Source organism: Podarcis melisellensis (assembly GCF_964234715.1).
Source record: "Podarcis melisellensis genome assembly, chromosome: 1".
Taxonomy (NCBI): Eukaryota; Metazoa; Chordata; class Lepidosauria; order Squamata; family Lacertidae; genus Podarcis; species Podarcis melisellensis.
In genome coordinates, this window is record NC_138528.1 from 60,793,269 (window position 1) to 60,810,102 (window position 16,834).

The 16,834-nt window shown below is 44.6% G+C and overlaps 1 protein-coding gene across 4 annotated transcripts in view; it reads left to right on the forward strand.

Moving 5' to 3' along the window:
- The window catches only part of LUZP2 (leucine zipper protein 2), a 346,182-nt gene that overhangs the window by 18,202 nt on the left and 311,146 nt on the right, over positions 1–16,834 (forward strand). For 3 of the 4 annotated variants that reach the window (XM_081882905.1, XM_081882904.1, XM_081882902.1), the window contains one exon: positions 12,939–13,142. In XM_081882905.1, the coding sequence (XP_081739031.1) occupies positions 13,081–13,142 (62 nt within the window). In that variant the 5' untranslated portion in view covers positions 12,939–13,080. Of the gene's footprint in view, positions 1–12,519; positions 12,539–12,938; positions 13,143–16,834 lie in introns of those variants that run through there. The other variant, XM_081882903.1, reaches the window with a different exon arrangement.

Sequence of the window (16,834 nt, forward strand, 5' to 3'; positions counted from 1 at the left end):
GCTGGCCTTGGATGGCTGAATCTAAGCAAATTTCCTACAAGGTCCCATGGTTATGTGAGATCAGGCCATTGTGGTCAAATAAAAGGGTGCTCTGAAACCCTTTTATTTATTACTTGATTTATATTTATATTTATTATTTTATTTATTACCACTACCACAACTAATATAAACCATATTTATACACAGACACCTTTCTGGGTCATGTGGCCAGCATGACTAAACCGCTTCTGGTGCCATGGAACCATGACGGAAGCCAGAGCACATGGAAATGCTGTTTAACTCCCCTGCTGCAGTGGTACCTAATTATCTACTTGCACTGGTGTGCTTTCGAACTGCTAGGTTGGCAGGAGCTGGGATAGAGCAATGGGAGCTCACCCCATTGCATAGATTTGAACGACCAACTTCCTGAGTTAGTTTAGACCACAGCGCTACCCACACCCATACATTAGCAGGACTCCTGCAGTTGCCCAAGAATGAAATTTACTGAGGCCAGCCCTGATAGGGTTGCCATATGCCCTCTTTTTCCAAGACATGTCCACTTTTTCATGGGTAGAGTCGTCATAGCAATCCATAATTGCCATAAAGTTGGGAAATGTGTCCTCTTTCTTGCTCTTCAGAATATGGCAACTTACCATGTATGCCAAGAGTGGCTAACCCGTGACTACAGCAACCTTTATCCCTGACCACTGGTCATACTGACTGGGACTGAGGGCAACATCTGGAGAGGTGGCACACATTCCCTGTCCCTGATTTGTGCTATGCATATCATTGATTAAATAAAAGTCTTTTAAGTAGAGATCTTTCCCAGTCTGCACCTGCCTTAGAATTGTTGAGATGTTTTAATTGCTTTATTGCTTGGCTGTTTGCCACCCCAAACCCCTTTCAGAGGACAGGCACAATATACGTTTAATAAAGAATAGCTCCTCCTATACACAGTGATGTATTGGAACATATTATTTAAATTTTCGGTACTGGTATTATTCTGCTATGTTCCTTAAGAACTGCAAGGACACCATTAGGGAATTTGTAGAAGTAAATCAAGAGCTTCTAGATACTGCAGTCCTGGGTAAACATAAAGGAAAGGGTATAGCATCAGAAATATATAGGTATAATATCTAGAGGTTATGTTTGAAGCAGCATAGAAGACATGAATTTTCAGGATGACTCAGCAATGTAATTTTTGCTCAGCTGTGACCATTTACTTTTGTCTACTGAGAATTACCATAATTGCATGTGCTAAGTGCAGATAAGCATGCTGTTCAATATACAGTCTATACAAACTAAAGTCAACCCTCCGTTTCCAGTTACTGTGCCCATTAATTTAATGCCTGCCATTCTCTGTTGGCCAGGGGATTTTTTTCCTGAGGTATAGTAAAGACTGCAAAGAAGCTTGAAATTCAATGCAAAAAATAATTAGCTAGTATTAATGAGGTTTAAATGAGAAGTGTTAGAAATGGTTTTAGCTCCTCTTTCTCTTTAACAAACTATTAAGCAAAGAGAAAGAGAGAGAATTAGTAACAGTGTGAGTGTATAAAGGCCAGGCTGACCATCTACCCTTTTGTGGGACCACTCAGCCTCTCGTGAGATGGAGGGTATGTCCACAACTTTCCAGGAGAAAATTCTAAAACTTTCAGATGACAGTGGGTTTCCCTTTAAAGGCAAGGTGGCTATGCTTCTTTCTCCTGTTTTTTCTTTGGTATTGTAAAGCTTTGCCATTGCTTCAGGCAACAAGTAGGCTGTCATCAGCAGCCCAGAGACATCCACTTGGAACATTCTATCCCAACTTGTATCAAAATGTTACCACATCACAGTTTCATGCTCCTGGTGATAAATCCTATCTTTGGAGGGGTGGCCTTCTGTCCCATTCACCCCCACGCAAAAAAATTATCCAGGCTGAATACAGCTCTAGTGGAAGCTGCATCTGAAGCCACAGAATGTTCTGGAGTTCTGAAGGTTTATGAGACTGTAGGAGGAGCTACTCTGGAGACCTGTGAAAAGAATCACTGAGGGAAGTGGGATGGTCTTTGGCTGTGTTCTCCAATATCCACCTCTGCTTCCAGCTTGTCAATAGCCTTCTTAAAATGTGGTGTCATGGTGCCCCAAGCTGGACACAGTTCTCCAGGTATGGTCTGATCAAGGCAGAATAGAGCAGTACTATTACTTCCATTGATCTGGACACTTCCATTGACTCATGTTAAGCTTGTCTTCTACTGAGACACCTAAATCCTTTTCACATGAATGATCGACAATGATCAGATGTCCCCTTGTCTTATATTTGTGCAGCTGGTTAATCCTGCCTAAGTGCAGAACCTTACATTTGTCCCTTTCTAAGTTCCTTTTGTTAGTTTGAGCCCAGTTCTTTAATCTATTAAAGTCATCTTGAATCCCAGTTCTGTGTAGCATTAGCTACCCCTCACAGTCTGATGTCATCTGCAAATTTGATGAGAATCCCCTTAATTCCTTCATCGGAAAAGGCTGAACAACAATAGGCCCAGGACAGAGCTGTGCAGCACCCCACTTGACAGTCCCCCCCGAATGATGAGAAACCATTAGTTAGCACCATTTGGGCAATGAGTATGGGGTTAAGCATAACATGGTTGGAAGGTCGTCAAGGGTAGTGTGAGTGTCTATTTTTCCCCCATTAAGAATTTCTACAGTGCTCCCAGTTGCCCGTGGTACCTGATCTGAAAAGAAACCCTTGGGTGGAGTCACCTTAAGGTATCTTTCCTAAGAATTTAATTGATGCACAGAGAGCTATGAGGTTGCCTACACAGTTCCTGAAAGCAGTGTGCTCACTGATCCTTTCTTCCACCTTTTAAAAAACTAATTCCCACACCGACTGCTTTAACTGTAGAGATGTGGTATGTAAGAATTCATTTGAGACAAAAGATTGTAATCTGCATCTCAGTTACTCTCAAAACCTACAATTAAATCAGTGAGGTCATCAGAGCAATTGGAGGACTGTGGCTTAATTTCTATGTAGGCATTGCCAATGTTCACCTTTGCTTACTGGCTACATTGTTATTGCCTACAAATGGAAGAGATTTTTTAAGTTCTATTTTTATCCTGATTTGAAGTAAGCTTGAAGCAAGCTTAACAAAAAAAGCCCCACAATTTTAAAAATGTAACTTCCATTTTTTAAAGAAGTAGTATAACAGAAAATCAAAACATTGAAGAGAAAAATAAAACCAATAAGTATAATTGGCCTTTATGCCGACTTGACAAAAGGTGATCCAAGGAAGTGGAATACGAGAATACCCCACCCGTTGCCTTTTTAAAGTGCCCCCCACAACATAAAAACCCAGTTACCGTCAAAGTCTATACAGCTTCATCTATAAAGGACTGTAAGTTTCCAAGTCAACTCCACAGCCCTATACAAACATTCTTTCTTCCACACACTTGCCATTGTGTGAGGAGCACACACCCGTCACAACATACCCGGAGAGGAAGATTTGCAGTGGGGACCCTGCAAGATCAGGACTCCACATCATATGGGGATCCTAGACAAAGAGAAAGAGGTCTCCACCACAAAACACAGATGAGAATGCAAAGGAAGGGAGGTCAGGAACCCACTCCTGCTTCCACTCCCAATACACAATGACAGTTACAGTAGCAGAACTAAATTCCACTGTGTTCATTCCACTTACTAGGGTGTAAGACTCAGGAACTTCAGTGAGATATGCTTCTGAGTGAAGCATGCTGAAAGAAGGCTTTCAACAACCTTGGACCTAAACAAACAAAACATGAGCATATTTTCCTCCCTACTAAGGCTGCTTGCACTGGCTCTTACTGTTATGTACTGAGTGAATAGGATCCAAACTGTAACAGTCTGATTGGTCCTAGAACAATAGGATCCAAAAGGCAGCAGTCTGATTGGTCCTAGAACAATAGGATTCAGAATGCAGCAGTCTGATTGGTCCTAGAACAATGCAGCAATATGATTGGTTGGCAGGAACCACCCAATCATGCTCCAGATAGAAGTGAATTCACAACCTGATTGGCTTACAGTAGAATTCCAGAATTAGCCAATCATGTGCAGCCCATTGTGTAGATAATGTATATAAAGCAGATACTTTGAGGGGACTTCCATTCATTCCTCCTCACCACTATGAGCTGAATAAAGAGCATGAAATCACTTTGCGACTCTGAGTATATTTCACTGGCGACGAGGATGGGATCCCGCTGAGCTGACTGCCACACACAGCATCGCAGCACCGCCACCTGCCGCACCGCTGCCTCGCACCGTGTATCCAGGCTTCAGCTCCGGGACCCAAGGAACTCAGAATGGCAACCGACAGCAGCTTCTCGCCGTTCAACCCAGCATCTGGAGACTGGGAAGCATACGCCTCCCGTTTCACCTTCCTCCTAGAAGCCAAAGGGATCACCGATGAAGAAGACGCCAAGAAGAGGGCAATATTCTTCAGCGTCTGCGGAGAGGAGACGTTTGAAATCGCCCAGGCTCTCCTTGCACCTGAAGACGTCGCTACTGTTCCATACAAAACAATAATGGAACAGCTGAAGGGGCACTTTTCGCCACAGCCCTCAGTGGTGGCTCGTCGAAATGCCTTCTACGCAAAGCGGCAAGCCCCTGGGGAAACCATAACTGGGTTTGTGACCTCTCTCCGCCAAGCTGCCCGGTTCTGCAACTTCTCAGAGCTGAAGAACATGCTTCGTGACCGCCTCGTCGGTGGCCTGAAGGATGAGAAGCTGCAACGACGCCTCTACGCTAAGAAGAACCTAACGTTCCAGGTCGCTCTGGAGGAGGCCCTGGCAACGGAAGCTGCCGAGAGGTCGACGCAAGAGGCACGGCCGAGCCAGCCGTCCCAACCGAGGGTCCACCACGAAGACCTCACCAACGACTCAGGATCCGACAGGGAGGAGGTGCACCGAGTACAGCAGCGCACTCAAGCAGCCCACATACCACAGCTGCCTCGACGAGAAGGAGGGAACTGCGCAAGCTGTGGAGAAAGTCACGAGAGGAGGACCTGCCGTTTCCGCAACGTAGAGTGCAGGCAGTGCAGAAAATTGGGACACATCGCCCGGGTGTGTCGGGCTCGGCCCACCCGACACCAGGCATCAGATGACCAACCCAAGAGCCCCAGGTCCAGGGGCCCAACGCACCAAGGCAACTCAACGGAGCTCACAGACCTCCAGGTATACCAGTTGCCCCACCCCAACGTAGAGAAAATTTATGTAGAGGTACGGATAGAGGGGGCCCCATGCCGCATGGAGCTTGACACGGGTTCAACTCTATCCATAATCTCGGCAAGGACCTTAAGGAAACTGTGCCCTACTGGGGGTCCCAAACTCAGGCCGGCCCCATTCACCCTCCGGGACTTCCAGAAACATAAGGTCCCCACAATGGGGGTGGGGACCTTCAGGGTGCAATACAGAGGGCGGACACGGCAACTGGACTTGCTTGTGGTCAAGGGCCCCTACATTAGCTTACTGGGATTGGCATGGTTTGGACCACTGGGGCTAGCCATCACCGGGGTGAACCACATGAGCTTACAAGTGGACGTGGACGCCATATGCAAGGAATTTCCGGGGGTTTTCGATAGGAAGTTGGGACAGTATACGGGCCCCCCCATTGCTCTACAGCTTGACGCTGCAGTACGACCGGTCAGGCTCAAGGCCCGCCGGGTCCCGTTCGCCCTGAAACCCCGTATAGATGAGGAATTGGACCGACTCGTGGAGCAAGGAGTGCTGGAGCCGGTGCCTAATGCCCCCTGGGAAACCCCAATCGTCACACCCGTCAAGCCTAATGGTTCGGTCCGCATCTGCGCAGATTACAAATGTACCATAAACAAGGCCCTCACGGCCCATGCATACCCAGTGCCAGTGGTCAGCCATGTCCTTGCCACCCTGGTTGGGTCGAAAATTTTTGGCAAGCTGGACTTGGCCCAAGCATATCAACAGCTGCCAGTAGATGAGGCTACAGCAGAGGCACAGACGATTGTGACGCACAGAGGAGCGTTCAGGGTAAAGCGGCTGCAATTCGGGGTCAGCGTGGCACCAGGCATATTCCAGAATCTAATGGACTCTCTCCTTAAAGGGATTCCTGGTGTCACCCCCTTCTTCGATGATGTGTTGATTGCCGGGCCCACACCCGAGGAGTTTGAGGACCGCCTCCGCACCGTTCTGCACCGTTTCCAGACGGCGGGTCTCAAGGTGAAGCGGGAAAAATGTCTACTAGGAGTGCCTCAGGTGGACTTTCTGGGATTTATGGTGGATGCAGAAGGGGTCCACCCAACTGGGGACAAGGTACGGGCCATTTGTGATGCCCCAGCACCCAAGAACAAGACTGAACTTCAGGCCTTCTTGGGACTATTGAACTTTTACCATTCCTTCCTTCCCCACAAGGCGGCGGTAGCGGAGCCCCTACACAGACTCCTGGACAAGCGGGCTCCTTGGGTGTGGGGCCAGCGCCAGGAGGCCGCATTCCAGGCAGTCAAGGACTTGCTTGTCTCAAACTCAGTCTTGGCACACTTCGACGAGAGGCTGCCAGTTGTGCTAGCATGCGACGCCTCACCCTATGGCATTGGCGCTGTCCTGGGACACCAACTCCTGGATGGAAGAGAGGTACCGGTGGCATACTTTTCCCAGACACTCAACGAAACCGAGCGGAACTACTCGCAAATCGACAAGGAGGGTCTGGCAATCGTGAGCTGAATAAAGAGCATGAAATCACTTTGCGACTCTGAGTATATTTCACTTACCGTCACTGAAAATTGAAAACAGAAGTCTCTCAGAAGCCTGATGTGTTGTGGAGAACTGGGTAACAGAACACTTCTTAACTTGCTTTATTCTGATAACGAACTCACTGCAATCCCATTTAAATTTATCTATTTTAAGAATCTCCTTATTGCTTGTGTTGCAGGTGGTGGTGGTCCTGTTGTTCATTAATTGATTGCTTTTCCCTTTTTTGCTCTTTTGATGTTTTTTGTGCTTTATTAGATTTCTAAGTTGTAAGGACAATTCAACATAATGCCTAAGTCGCGGAGTGTACAAAAAATATAAATAATAATTAGATTGCAAGCTTTGTTTTATGCCCTGCAACAGTCAGCACTTTGCAGCCAAATTGTTAGAACTAATGATCTGGTTAACAAATATTAGGTATAATTAACAACTGTCAAGACTTTGCTGCATTACCTTTGTTTTGAATTATTACTTCATTTGCACATTTTTAATTAGTATATGGAGATTGGGAGTTTTTTGGATTTTTTTTTTAAAAAACTTTAATGTAGTAGTTCTTTTGAGCCATTTTGGGGGACAACCTCTTGTGTTTGAGATTGTGAGAGCACCTTGATAAAATGGTATTTTCTGTCCCAGATGATTTTATATTTATACTTTACAGGCAAAGTAGGAATGCCAGCATCTTGTCACCTCTCCATGATATACAACTAGTGTGCCTTTTGCTACTGCTTCTGCACAAATAATCTACTCCAGTAATTTCTGAATAAGCCATGCCATGCTCCTAAACAATGATGGTTGATTCACACATTACACTGTTAGCCACGTGCCCACCAGTGTTTGTAGCACTAAGCACCTTAAAGCAGCCTTTCTCTGCTTTGTGTCCTCCTGGTGCTGCTGGATCACAACTCCCATCAGCCTTAGCCAGCATGGCCAATGGTCAGGAGTGATGGGATTTGTAGTCCAACAACAACAGGCTGAGGGAGGCTTCCTTAAGGAATTCTGCCCACATATCCATTAATGGTTCATAGTGTTTAGTGTTACTAATATTGATGAGCAAATGTCAAGTGGTAGAAGGGTGCCTACCTTAAAAGCTTACAGCAGGGGTCAACCTGAGGACCTCACTCCTTTCTGGGCCATCTTCTGGAGACCACATGTCAGTGGTGGTTGGGGCCTGGGGCAAAAGATTGGTGGAGCAATTACTTTTGTACAGTGGGCCAGTTTCTAGACACATCTCTCTTGAGCTCCATCCAAACAAGGAAGAGTCTGGGATACATCTCAGCCAGGCAAAATACTTGAGGGTGCAAAGCAAGGGCAGTGAGTGGCATGGGTTGGGGAGAGGAAGAGTGACTGGAGATTGGGATAGTTTGAAGGGTCGGGGGAGGGAGATTGGGAACCCAGACCTGATTTTCCCCGTCCCTGGCTTATAGCATCATAGAACTCAAGAAGAGACATGTTGCATCAGGGGAAAGGACCATCTAAACCAGCATCCTTGTCTCCATGTGCCTGTTGGAAAACAGAAGAAACATCATCATTGAATGGGAAAGCATCAAATGGAAGCACTATCTTTTGTAAACCTCCCCACAAACACCCCTATTTGCAAAGCTCAGTTCATTTAAATCAGTGTTTTCTAAACTTGGGTCTCCAGCTGTTTTGAACTACAACTCCCATCATCCATAGCTAGCAAGAGCCAGTAGTCAGGAATGATGGGAATTGTAGTCCAAAATGGCTGGAAACCCAAGTCTGGGAAACACTGATTTAACTGGAGTGGTAGATAAGGTCTCCCAAAGTAACTATGCATTTGCGTTGGCTTGACTATAATTTGTCATTGTGGTTTATTTGAGGGACTAAGTTTTGACAGATGTAGTCAATGATACATTGATCTCAGAATCACTTCTCAGTGTGACATCCTGGTATGTTAAGGCCCATTACACTAAGCTGTGGTGACTAACCAGATGCCTTATAAAATGTGGCAGCAGTACAGGGAAGAGGAAGCTTTCTTAAGTTTTAATCCCCCCTCTGAGAAAATGTTTCTGTTGAGAGGCAAAACAGTGATTGAATTCAGAAATTAATCTTCCACTCGCCTTTCCCCCAAATGGCAAAAACTTCCTCCCTTCACTCAAAAATAAATAAGTAAACATCACTCTGGATGTAAATGACAGAAGGTTGGTTTAATGGGCTGAAGGTGAGGTGCCTGGCAAGGTTGAAAGGTGAGGATCTGAGAGGTGGGCTTCCAGTAATAGGTCACCACATCACCATGGTAACACGACTGGCTCTGCCATGCAATATAAAGAAATTAAATATATATAAAAAAACATTCTCACATTAATAGGGAACTGTGAAAAATCATGCTGAACTGAGTAGCTGCTATTCTATCTGCTGTAGTTATGGAATAGTGAGAAAAAGTGAAATATATCAAATATGGTCTTTTTTATCAATATGCACACTCTCATTTCTCAATAGAACACACCCTCAAACTATGACTAGAACTTGGTTGTATTTGTGACTGATAAAAATGCCTTAAAGATCAGATGGTGTGTAGAGAACCAAGGTTGGGCATTCAGCTTCAGTTTAGACTTAAATTTGCCAAACCTGGACTGATTCAGGTTTCTGATCTAAGCCCCTATTCTAGTTTATAAATGAGTACTAATTAGGGAACTCTGTTGGGAGCTAGTGTAGGAGGGGAAATTAGTGAAAATCTCTCTTCTCCCCCCCCCCCTGCACACTTTCCTTTTGCTAGGAGGAACATTCTGAGCAATCCACTCAAGGGTTGCTACCTCTGGTGAGAGCCAATCCACCATGGTTGCATACAGTGTATCTCTATGTCACCATTACAGCTGTCATTGGGGCCTTCCACACATAACGTTTATAGCACTCTAGCTGTTTGTCAGAGACATGGCCGGCAGAGTGGAATCTACAGAGAGGGAGGAAAACAGAAACTTAGTTCTTTCACACAAGGAAAGTGAGATAAGCCCCTCTCGCTCTGGAATGCTGCCTGTAAGTTTTCGCAGCAGCACAGAGATGAAGGAACAGGATGCAGGTGGTAGGAGGGAGTTGATTTCAACTCCAGAGGAGGAGGAATGGGCCACACTTGAGTCTCCAAGAAGTAGGACCCTCAGGAAGCGGGGGGTGGACTTAGTGTGTATCTGGCCTTGGCAGGGCCTGAAGCCAGTCAAGTCAACTGACTCCGACCGTGAGGAATGAGTTGTGGGAAGCTTGAATTGCTGAAAGCCCATAATAGCTAAATAAACCTCCACTAGTAAAACTGCCAGTGTCCATGTCTTATGTGAGAGAAGTGCTAAACCTGACACTGTTGTTTGTTCCAAGGGTTTTTGATGTGAAATTGTAGTGGACCATTCACACCACTGATGTTACTCAAACCACAAATCCCAAGCACCATCCATAATGTGAGACATTGCAGAAACCAACATTTCACACTGAACAACATTGTGGAACCATGCTGGAACATTCACAAATGTCAGGTTTTTTGAGACAGAAGAAAAGGTCGTTTGATAGCTACAGTAACCTGAAAAAGCAATGAAATGATTGATGACATTAAGTTGGAAGCAGGCAGGAAAATCCTGTAGCTATAGCACAGGGCAGTCCAACTTTTCATACCAAGTGGGCTGCAAGAGTCCTTCGACACAGAACTCATGGGCCACACCCTGCCTTGTCTCCTGAGCGGGGGAACAAGGCCAAAATTTGACAGCCCTCCTAGCCCATGCACTGCCTTTACAAAGCCAGCTAAGTGGGAAGGACTCTGGAGGAAGGACTCTGGAGGACTCTAGGACCCTATCGGAGACCTCACACCTCCTTCCCAAAGTCCAGCATCTTACCTACCTCTTTGGGAAGGCAGCACAAGGGTTGTATGTGGGTTGTGCCTCAAATGTTGCTGAGGGCTGCAAAAGGAGGCCTCAAGGGCCATATGTGGCCCTCAGACTGTGTATTGGACCACCCTGCTATAGCTCTACAAATGTACCAAACCAGTATTTCAGTATAATGTAGTACATTTCAAAACACCTCTCAGTGTATAATGCAGCAATGCATGGAGCCATGTTGTTCCAGTATAGTGGGCTATTTTAAATGTGTTTGGTTGGATCCAAACTGCCTCCCAAGAACAGAAGGGCTGTTTCCATCAGTAGAAGGCATCTGATTCAATGGATGAGTCCTTCTGGTAGCAGGAGGGAAAGTTATTTCCCTTGATTTTGCCTTGCTGAAATCTGTTTCAGAGCATTGGGGGACCTTTTGGAACAGTGAAGGATGTGGCTCAGGAGAGGGAGCCAAAATTGGTGCCAGTTTCTCTTCCATTCCATCCCTGCCACCTTCTGCTGGCAGGAGCATCTGAGCAGAACTACACTCCGGGGAAGAGGGATGTTGCCTCCAGTGTGAGCAAACGTTGGATCCAATCCACTGAGGTTGCCTGCACATTGCTTTTCAAATAGCAGAGGCATACAATTAGGATCCTGTGAGCACACACAGGGGACAGCACATCAAGGGCATGGGTCCCTTAAACCTGAATCTCTACCTTTATGCCAGGGCAAAGTCATTTAAATACAAAAAGGGAAATGGTTTATATTAGCACCATTCACATCATAAACATGAAAACAGGGGGCTGATTCAGACCTTCCAAGTGTCCCTATTTTCCAGAGGTGTCCCTGATGTAGAGAAGCCACCCCAGTTACTGATTTGATCCCGGAATGTCCCACTTTTCCTTAGGATGTCCCTATTCTCATTGGAGAAAAGTTGGAGGGTATGGAGTTATTCAACCTCAAGTCTTCTGAAGGAAATCCTTTTTGGGGAACGGTTTTTTAAAAAAATGTTTTATTATTTTTTTTTATATATGTTGGAAGCTGCCCAGTAATATGTGTGGAATGTAAATAGTAAAATTATCATTATGGAATGGGACTTCCCTATTTTCAATGGAAACATGTTGGAGGGTATGCTGATTCTGTTTGCATTTTTCTACAATGTTTATTTGCAACGACACCTTGCCATTTGACTATGCATGCCTCGTTCACTATTAATTACCATGTGTGCATTTTGCCATTTAAACTGAATTAGCTTCTAGTTAGCATGTTTATAGCTGATGGTTGCCAAATATTTCCTTTCCTAATCTGCCAGAGGGTGAAAAGAAAGAAGCATAGGTTGAATCTGGGAAGCTTTTGTCTGTAATGTATTGCCACTGTATGATGTATCAAACCATTTTAAATCTTTCTGATGCGTTCTGCATGAGCAATTATGTATTCAGGCAACCGAACTCTCCTTTCTTATGACCCATGTAACCGCCTTCACTTTCCAGAACAAGCTGTTCTCATTTCATGTAACTGCATTATGCTTTAAATTCTGCATTTCTGTCATACCTTAAAATCTGGGAATCTATTGCCTACCAAAGAGTGGAGTTTTATTTATGTGTCTTGGGAGTGAAGGGCATTCAGGACTTTTACACTTCTGTCAAAAACAGTTTGCCTGTAAAAGATGAGGGCCATCATGTAAAGAATTTAACCTCTTTCAGAACACGCACACACAACTTAATGAAGTGTGTGACATTTATGCCAACTGTTGGGCTTTTTTCTTAATTAAATGACATATAGAGAGAAAAAACATAAGGCACACAAACACAGAAAGCAGAAATTTGAATGGTCCCTCAAATAGGTGCCTCAGGACTTTGTGGCATCTCAGGGTCTTTAGAGTGCCAGTAACATTTCAGTATATCTTTTGGGGTGCATTTTTACTTCATTCGTTCCGATGCCAACTCCCTTGCCACCAAGATTTGCGCTTCTAATTGGTGCAATAACTTCCATTTCTAACTGAGCGGAGTACAGCCTTCGTATGCACAGTGCATGAGGTTAATTTGAAACTTGTCTGTTAATTTAAAGAAACCTGACCTGTGTTCTACATTGCAAATCCTGTTGAGTGATGCAACTTTAATTCTAACAACAGACAGATTTTGCGTCTGTGTGCTTTTCCCTTGATATCATTTTTAAGGCAAAAGTGATGTGCACTCCTAGCCTGGGAGCTAAGTAGCATCCACGGTGCTCTCACTTCCCTCCCTAGTTGCCACTTAAACTGCTAGTAATAACAAATCCTTCAGGACATCAATAGAGTCGCTGTGTTGAATAATCGCAAGCTATCAGGCAGGAGGCTTGCAGCAGCAGCTCCATTGCCTGTGACATCACTCCTGAAGCTCAAACCCCACTCTAAGCAGCCTTCATTAGTCAGTGTGTTGGTCTGTCTGCTTTTTCCAGATCTACAGACCGTCACACGCGGGAGCAGGCTCTTTGCAGAGGAAGGACTTTGGGAATCAGAAGCTCTGGGAGAGACAGCGGAATAAAGAAGGGAGGGAGAGCGGCAGCGAGCCCCAGAGAACGCAACAGAAACACTTACAATATGAAATTCATCCTGCCTCGTTACTTGCTGTCCCTTTTCCCTGTTCTGGTTCTCAGCACCAGGTGAGTGCACAGATCTCTGACTTTGGAATGTGTTTGAGAAGCAGTTGAGGTGCATTTTTTTAAGCTTGATTTTCATTCCGGCTTCTCTCATGCTTCTAAGTTCAGGGAGCACCTTTTCTTGAACTGATTCCAGGGTAGGTTTTCGTTTCATGTTTCTCTCCTCTCTCTCTCTCTCTCTCTCTCTCTCTCTCTCTCTCTCTCTCTCTCTCTCTCTCTCTCTCACACACACACACACACACACACACACACACACACACACGTCTTTGATTCTGGGTCATTTCCTAGTTAGTCCAGTCCATCCATCTCCTTAGCTGGTAACAGGGAAACTGTGAGCTCTGCAATGACCCAAACGCTTTTGTGATGAAGCAGAACTGTTCCTGACGTCCAGTATAGCTGTAGCAATTTTGCATGTGTTCCAGTGGAAATAAAGCTAAAGAAATGGGAATGGAGAACGTGGATTTCTGATGTTATGAGATCTGAGCTGGAAAATGGAATGCCAAAGCCTGGAACAGTTTTATTGCAGTGGGAGTTTTACAATTGAAAGATAACAGTGTTCAGTCTTTCTGTTTGTATTTGTGAATGGTATGAGCCTGGAATGGCATCGGGATGGCAGGGATAATATTTTAAAGTTCCAGAAATATAGGAATCTCCCAGTGTGTTGGTGTTAAATCAACAAAAGGTTTTGAGTTTTCAGTTTTGGGCATCACAGTTTGGGATCTATGGAGAACATTTATTCCTGAGTCAGGTGCAGCATGTCCTGCAGCTTTTACACATAGCATGTGCAGTAAATCAGATCTTAAGGGATGACACTCTGTCTCACAGCCACATTGCACACAGATTGAAAGTTAATACTGTGTGCAGAGTAGGATCTGTTTGAGTAAAGACCTCTTCCGACGTCTTGCTGTCAGTGCATGGCTTTCAATTTCCTGGTGCTTATAAACAAGAAAATGACAACCTCCTTCTATGTTGGCTATTAAGTACCTTGTAAACTTTTAAGTCCCAAGAGAAGGTAAAAAGCCATGTACCCACGCCTAGGCATGTCTCAGAGAATTGCCCATATCCCTTTATGATTAAGTTTTGCTTTCCTGCAAGGTTTCTCCAGCAGTGGAATTGAAGAAGCTTTCTATTCTGGGCTCTAAGTGTACTGTCACTGAAACAAGATTACTCACTAAACAGTTGGGTTTTCAGATGTAATCCACCTGAGCAAGAGTGCCTGCCAATTGCAGGTGTAACTGAGAAGGAAGGGTCAAAGAAGTAGGGAGAGAAGCAGCAGGACCACAGATAGTTTTGTGCTGAGATGTGCCAGGACTTCTTACTCAGCTGTCTACGCTTTTAAAGAAGTTGTAATTTTAGGTTCTGCCCTGCTCAGCCAGTAATGAATCCCTCAGATGCTCTTTGATGGACCATGCAATTCTCTTTGAAGCCTTGCGTTGCAATTTGCTAATTATCTGAGGCTCTGTTTTGACTTACTGAGTAGATCTTGGAAATATCCTGTCAGTATGAAAGTCTCTTGTCAATTCAGGCTGCTGATTTGGTGGCTAAACTGTATGTGCATTGCCAAATGACACAGGAGTTAAATTCAAATGGAGGCTTGAGATGGAAAAAGCAACTCACCAAGAGATAAAAGTTTGCATCTTAAATGGGCTTTTGATTGAAGTGCTTTTATAGCTGAGTTGATGGCTGCCAACTTATCTCCTGTTTACAAAGAACAGAAAAGGAAAGGCATGTTTGCATTTCCATATGTTTTCAAAATTTGAATAGATTTCCTGAAAGAAAATGAGATCAGAGTATCAGCTGCTGTAACCTAGGTAAAGGTAAAGGTACCCCTGCCCGTAAGGGCCAGTCTTGACAGACTCTGGGGTTGTGCGCCCATCTCACTTAAGAGGCCAGGGGCCAGCGCTGTCCGGAGACACTTCCGGGTCACATGGCCAGTGTGACATCGCTGCTCTGGCGAGCCAGAGCTGCACACGGAAACGCCGTTTACCTTCCCGCTGGTAAGCGGTCCCTATTTATCTACTTGCACCCGGAGGTGCTTTCGAACTGCTAGGTTGGCAGGCGCTGGGACCGAGCAGCGGGAGCGCACCCCGCAGCAGGGATTCGAACCGCCGACCTTTCGATCGGCAAGTCCTAGGCGCTGAGGCTTTAACCCACAGCGCCACCTGCGTCCCTGCTGTAACCTAGAATCTTGGCCAATAAACTTTGAAAGGATGTCATTGAAAAGGTTGTCACGTAAACCTCTTTGCCTGTGAAGTATATCAATGGTAAACAATTTTCTTCTTCTCTGGACTTACCTTGGAGTAAGCCCCACTGAATTCAGTGGGACTTGCTTCTGAGTAGACATGGTTAGGCTTGCAGCTTTAGATGACAAAACTGGGAAAATATACTTGTGTCCACCCTACCTCCATTAGTGTAACTTTCAGACTTGAACTCAACTTGCACATAGTTCTGAAATGCATGTTAGCTTGATTCTTTTCTGGTGATATTGAAAAGATATACCAATGATGCAAATCACCAACCAGTCATTGATTACAAATCAGTGAGTACTGATTTACAAGTAACTTCCTTTTAGAACTGTTATTATTATACAACTAAACAACAAGAAGAACTTATTGTGAAGCTTCCACTAGGGTTTTGAACCTGCACTGGAAGCCACAGAGATTTGCAGCTCCAAGAGAAAGTGATTTTTTAAAATAACGTAGGTTTTATTTGGGCTCTTAATGAATGCTTAACAGAAAGAAACAAGAGTTGATTGATACTGCATTGCTGCTGGAAGCATGTTAAGAGATGAGACTTTATTGGGAATGCCCATAATTACACAAGAGGAGTGAGAGGGAGGAGACAGTAGACAAATTGGCTCTCGGAACTAATTGGAAGTTGCCTTCTAAAGCATTAGTTTAGGGTGCATATAATTTGAAACAAAGCTTCCCCAGGGGGCATTTGTATGTTACATTTTACATTTTGATTTTGAATCCAAACTTTTGGAGAATATATTTTTGAAGTTACCCTCTTGTTTTGTGTTAAATATTGGCATGATTCAATGACAGTAATTCAGGAGGCTGTTGGAAGTGAGCATATGGGGTGGTATTTTGGTAATGTGGTAACTCTGAAGAACTATGGGTATTCCCCCGTTGGGACTTCTCTGCAGCCACCTTGTCCTTGCAAAGCTGTGGGTGCAATAGGGTGTACACAGCCTTCTGTTGGTTTTTCTCTTGCAGGATTTAGCCAGTGATATTTCTTCTGTAATTTATTCTAGAAGAATGTCGTTGAGTTTGTAGCATCTAAGATTGTTCCTTGCTAACATATGGTTAATGCTCAGGCAATTGCCCAAGCTGAGAAGGTTTGCAAGAACAGTTGCTGTAGTGAAGATGGGAATCTATTATCCTGCTGTGTGAAACTGCTTAGCTCAGGCATAGCTAAAGCCACGAGTGCTTTGAGATTTCTTTAGAAGTATTTTCCTGTCAACTTTTCATGGACACAGAACAATCTTCATTTCTTGTATTTACCAGCACTAGAATCAGTGGACAGTCCACTTGATTGGTGGGTGAGGGGAGGATGCAGACACTTAAGCTAAAGTTTACCATTCTTATTCCTTGGGGGGGGGGTTATCCCCATTTATCTGTGTGTGTGTGTGTGTGTGTGTGTGTGTGTGTTTATGAAGAGGAGTATATTTTTAAATAAGTATGCATTCTGCA